Here is a 6120-nt window from a genome sequence, read left to right as displayed (position 1 = left end):
TCCCTAGGATCTCCCAGTTATTACTCACTATGCCTGGTATGTTCTTTAACAAGTTTCCGAATGTATCACCACCTTACCTCTCTCAATCCTTCCCTGAAAACCTTATTTGAAATTTCAACACTTCCATAAGAGATATTCTCTTTCATTCCTGTTTCACTTTTCTTCACAATACTTCTTCATGATCTAATATACTATTTTCAATAGCTTTATTGAAATATAAATCACATTCCATAAAATTAACTCATTGAAAATATATCGTTCAATGATTTTTGGTATATTCATAGATATTTACAACCATCATTTCAAAAAGAAAGCCTGTACCCCTTAGCTATCACTACCCTATGTCTGCATTCCCCTCAGCCCCAAGCAACCACTAGTCTAGTTTCTAGACTATATAGATAGTCTATCTCTGACATTTAATTTTTTAAAGTTTAATTGTGAAATCATCATATCTTAAGAAAGGCAGATGATAGATAGATAGCTAGATAGATAGCTAGATAGCAAGACATGTCTTAAAAATAATAAACTGAGTTTCAAGTAACAACTAACCATATGAAAAACCATAGCTGTAACTTAAAAGTCTTTTGTTGCATGCAAATTATTTGATAATGGTAATAATTATGATGCAGTTCAAAGATGAGCAAGTTCTTTTCAGATTATTCTAGAATCCATACTAAGTGCTTTACCATGTAAAAGCCCTCAGAGCAAGGCTAATTCCTGAATAGTTGACAGCAGCGTTTCACCCCATCCCGAAGGGCCTCTATGACTTTATCATTTCTGAGGGTGAAAGATGAAAGGATTGAGGAAAGGAGTTACTACTGAAACCATCAGGGAAACTACCCGATTGTAATCAGCTGCCTGTGTTTGCTTGGGTTTCACGTAGAGAAACAAGCAGCTGCCATAGCCAATCACAACACAGGTGAAGTGGGAGGCACAAGTGGAGAAGGATTTCCTCCAGCCAGAGGATGACGGGATCTTGAGAATGGTGGAGATGATGTAGGTGTAGGAGACAATTGTAGGGATCAAAGAACCAAAGAGAACAAAAACAGCCATTAAGAAGAGGATAAACTCCGTGAAAAGAGTATTATTGCAGGATAGTTTGAGCAATTGCCCTCGGTCACAGAAAAAATTGTTCACCACATTTGATTTGCAGTAAGTAAGCTGAAACATGACATAGACCGGCCAGATTTGAAAAAGAAACCCAAACAGCCATGACACAAGAACCACAAAGTTGCAGGTGTGTCTGTTCATAATGATGTTGTACCTCAGAGGGTTACAGACAGCCACATAATGGTCCACAGCCATTGCTCCAAGTAATGCAAACTCCGTTGTCCCCACAGCAAGGTACAGGAACAGCTGGACAACACAGGCAGACAAAGATATTGTCTGCATCCCAGGAAGCAGCAATCCCCAAAGCATCACGGGGACAATTATGGTTGTGACCAGGATCTCTAGGGCAGAGAGGTGGCCGAGGAAGAAATACATGGGGGACTGCAGACGTTTATCCACACAGACAATCACGATGATGACCGTGTTTTCCATTAATGTCACCAAGTAGAAAAAGAAGAATATAGTAAAAAGGATATGATGTAGTTCTTCAGAGCCAGGGAAGCCAAGGAGATAAAATTCAGTGGCACTAGAGTAATTTATGAACATTTAGCTCTAAACCCTTGTTCCTTGTGAAATCTAGAGAGCAAAAGAGACAGAACAACTGCTTTTCATCCTAAAAAGATTAAGGACATTTCAGGTTGAAAAAACATTCCTCTCCTGCTCCTCAACTCCATAACCTGACTCCACTATTTTCTACCCAATGTTGATGTCAAATACTTCATGAAGAATATATATCTTTTGAAGATAAATGTCTATGCTCAGGAAGATTAAATCCAGTCATGAATACCAAATGATAAACATGAAAACCCACCCACCCTAGCATGCACTCTTTCTCAATATACTGGACATCTGCCTCCAACTCTGCTCTCACCGGCCACCCTGTCTGCTTCCATGATCACAACGTGTTCACTTACACCAGCGCCTCTATCATCTTGGGTGGAACTAAATTGCCTTCTCTGCCTATTATGTCTCCATCTTGCAAATCCTAATGCATCTAAACAATTATAAGAAAGTATTCTTGGCCAGATGCAGTGGCTCACGCTTGTAATCCCAACACTTTGTGAGGCCGAGGCAGGCGGATCACCAGGTCAGGAGTTTGAGACCAGCTTGACCAACATGGTGAAACCTCGTCTCTAATACAAATACAAAAATTAGCCAGGCATGTTGGTGCTCGCCTGTAATCCCAGCTACTCAGGAGGCTGAGGCAGGAGAATTGCTTGAGCTGAGATCGCACCACTGCACTCCAGCCTGGGCGACAGAGTGAGACTCCGTCTCAAAAAATAAATAAATAGCCGGGCGCGGTGGCTCACGTTTGTAATCCCAGCACTTTGGGAGGCCAAGGCGGGTGGATCACGAGGTCAGGAGATCGAGACCACGGTGAAACCCCGTCTCTACTAAAAATACAAAAAAAATTAGCCGGGCATGGTGGCGGGCGCCTGTAGTCCCAGCTACTCGGAAAGGCTGAGGCAGGAGAATGGCGTGAACCCAGGAGGCAGAGCTTGCAGTGAGCCGAGATTGCGCCACTGCACTCCAGCCTAAGCGACAGAGCGAGACTCCGTCTCAAGAAAAATAAAAATAAAATAAATAAATAAATAAATAAACAAAGTATTCCTAGCCAATCTCACACAGGCGTGGTTACTTTTTTCTTCTGTATCCTCTAAACATAGGCTCCATTTGCATTATGTTCATTTAAAAGTTTTCACTTCAGTTATATTTACCATTTTGGGGGGTGATGTCGGGAAGTTAGGTCTATCCAGGACACTGTCACAAGGCAAGAGCCATTTTAAGACAAAGTATTGAGTCTTTCCCTGACCTCTGGGGTACCAGCTCCCTTGAGTGGATTACCCACTTCTTCCTCTTTATTTTTATAATGAAAGCCATCTCCACCTCTTATCTAAGTGACTGTGTCTCCCCTATGCAGACAGGGTCTGATCAGCTCCCAGTTAACAATTTCTAGCTCTGAGATTTTGATTCCTCTTGTTATGAGATGACAAAGAGGAGGAGGAGAAGTCCAGGAGTGAAGAGGCTGGAACTTTAATCCTCAACTCCCAACACAGCCTCCACGCTAGGGCCAGGAGACAAGAAAACAGCTGTGGTGTGGAGGTAACTTATCCTCTGCGTTTCCCAGTTCTCAGCACCCCAGTTTCAGCAGGGAGACAAGACCTCCCAATGGGAAGTCTGTGCCTGCATCCAACTTGCCATGGTCTCAGTCTGTTAGAGCAGCTTGGAAGTTCCACAGAGCAGATCTGCTCCTCCGTGACCACCTGTTTTCTCCAGAGTCCTGGGGCAACAAAAAGTGTCAGAAGACACCAAAATGGATCACTCTGAACTCCTTAGAATGTCTGCACTCCTTGCCTTACCACATTTAGGTATTTGCTCAAATGTTTCCTTTTTATGGGCCCCTTCCCACTCAGCTTCTCTAAAACGATACGGGCACACCTTCCTCTCAAACCTGTGTTAGGATATATTTTTCATGCTAATTGTCCTCACCAATATCTCCAATCACATTATACTATTACTTGTTTATTAATTTATCATCAAAATCCAATATTTAATTAAATACTTCATAGGTAGGTCATTTCTCTTTCTCGTTCACTTTATCTCTCTTGTATTACCAGTGCCAAGAACAGAGTCTGACACTAGAACAGAGTATGCATTCTGTATTTTAAATGAATATATCAATGAATAGATTAAAGAAAAAAAATCAGTGAATGAACAAGGACTACACAGCCTGACTCTTCTTCTCTCCATTCATCCTTCTCTGAAGCAACATAAAGTCAACCTGCAATCTCTCTCCCTGGAGCTCCCCTACTATGTGGCAGGCAGATATATGGAAGGAATGGGGAGAAATGAGAGAGCAGGGACTTGGGTAATGGCAGTGCATTGTGCCTCTCACCAGCATAGGGCAGAGAAGAAATGATGCTGCCCTCTGCTGTGGAGGGAGGCTTTGCTGCAGAGCTCATCCTCTATGCAACTCCCACTGTCCAGTCTGCAGGCTCTAGGCATCCTTGTTCTAGGAGGCAGCCAAGCCCCGGCCCTCCCATCATGATGCTCTCCTACTGTCTACTTCACAGAAAGGAAACCCCTCTGGAAGACACTCACCTCCAGAGAAGCAGCCTGGACTGGAAAGTTCTACTGCTCCCCAGGGACCAGCCCAGGCTATCTCTCGCTCACCTAGTGCTGAGCTATGCTCAGGAGACAGGAACAGCTGCTTCTGTCTCCATTCAGAGTGAAGGACACTGTCCTCATACAGAAGCTTATGCAAAAGTCCAAAAATACGAGCACTGAGGAGAGGGTCCAACTGTCTCTATCTCTCTCCTTCTCTTTGCTTCCTTCTCTCACTCCCTTATCTGTCTCCAAGGATGAGTATTCACTGAGGAACAATTTGTACAAGTTCAGAGACACACCAGGGATGCTGTCCAGGAAAAGCTGCCAAAAACATTCACCCTTCCCTCCTGAGGTTAATCAAGTTTTAGAACACTGAAAAGTTGTCTAATGGGCAAACTTGAAATCTCCCTCATGAGGAACCTCTCGACACTCCAGGTTGCCTTCCTTCAGGCTCTGAGTTATCACCATGCAACCCAGGCTGTGAATGGTTAGCCCCCTGAGCTGCTCCATGCCTCTCCCTGATTCCACGTGGCCCTATGGAGCCTAAGCTCCCCGCTCGCCGTGATGGCCCCACTAGTAACTCCTAGGCACAGAGCAAAATTCTAGAGGCCACCAAATGGAATTTTATCAAAAATTTTCTCTTCATTTCCAAGTATTATGAAGCACATGTTTCCAGATGATCTCTGCACTCCTTCTAACAGAAATCCTCTGCCTATAGTTATGGGAACCCTGCTAAGTGAGTAATAGACAGGGTCTGCCACCTGCTTCAACCTCATGGACTGTTCCTGCTACACCCATTCCACTGTTTGCAACATGCAGACATTCCAACTGTGGCTTCTCGGTCATGGGAACTGTGCTGACAGCTGCCCAGGTGGCTGTGCTGAGTCACGTTATGACAGGTGGAGAAATGTGAAGGAAGGGTGCTGAGAAACGAGGAAGTCCGAGGAGGATGGAACCTTTGTCTGAGAAAGCAAATTACAGATCCAAATTCCCTAAGGCAAGGCATGGTTTGGTTTCTCCAGACATGTTTCCAGGGTTATTAACTATACATTGGCAGAGTAGAAAATGGAGCAGTAGGAAGGAATGTAAAATAATAAAACCCCCTGGGAAAACATTGATTTCTTATTAACTTAAATATACATCTACTCTGTAACCTACCAATTCTATTTCTAGGCAGTTGCCTAATACAAATGAAAACACGTCCTCACAAATATCTCTGTTATCATGTTCATTGTATATTTATTATAGCTACTAATGACAGAAAATAAATACCCATCAATAAGATAATTTGATATTCATATGAGGAAATACTATTCAACAATGATTCACTACTTGCTAATTCAATGATCCCAGCGACTTTATAAGACATAACTAACCCCAATAATGAGGCAGCTACATATTTATATAAGGGAATAATGGTCAGGAAAAAGGTAACAAAGTACTGATGTATACAACATAAACAAATTTCAGATACATTACACTGCATAAAATAATCTGACACCAAAATATGCTTAACGTATGGTCCTAATGTAACACGCTCTAGAATGGACAAAATCCATAAAAGAAACCCCAGGCAATCCTTGGAAGGAAATTGACTGGGAAAGATTATGAGATAATTCTTGGCTATATTATCCCTTTCTAAATTGCTGCAATACATCTGGTCCACTTTTCATTTAGGCCTCTATGTTAATGAGAGATATTGGTCTGTGGTTTTCCTTTCTTGTAAGGTCCTCGTCAGGTTTGAGTTATCATAAATGAATGGAAAAATAAGCCCTCTTTTCCTATTTTATGGGGAAAAAAACATTTGCATTATTTCCTCCTAAATCGTTTGGCAAAGTTCATCATTGAGAATATTTAGGCCAGGAGTTTTATTTGTGAGAAAGTTTTTAATTACGGGTTCCA

General features: G+C 42.4%; 1 protein-coding gene across 1 annotated transcript; it reads right to left on the bottom strand.

Annotated features, from left to right (window-relative positions):
• Positions 1-627: 627 nt before the first annotated feature.
• Positions 628-1709, bottom strand: LOC101177026 (olfactory receptor 9A4). The gene has a single exon (XM_012512142.2). It carries the CDS (start codon positions 1654-1656, stop codon positions 772-774), a length of 885 nt encoding a protein of 294 aa, XP_012367596.2. The 5' UTR covers positions 1657-1709; the 3' UTR covers positions 628-771.
• Positions 1710-6120: the final 4411 nt, after the last annotated feature.

Source organism: Nomascus leucogenys, chromosome 13 (genome assembly GCF_006542625.1).
Source record: "Nomascus leucogenys isolate Asia chromosome 13, Asia_NLE_v1, whole genome shotgun sequence".
Classification (NCBI taxonomy): Eukaryota; Metazoa; Chordata; class Mammalia; order Primates; family Hylobatidae; genus Nomascus; species Nomascus leucogenys.
Note: the sequence above shows the minus strand (reverse complement) of the source record. Positions and strands in the feature narration are given on the sequence as shown.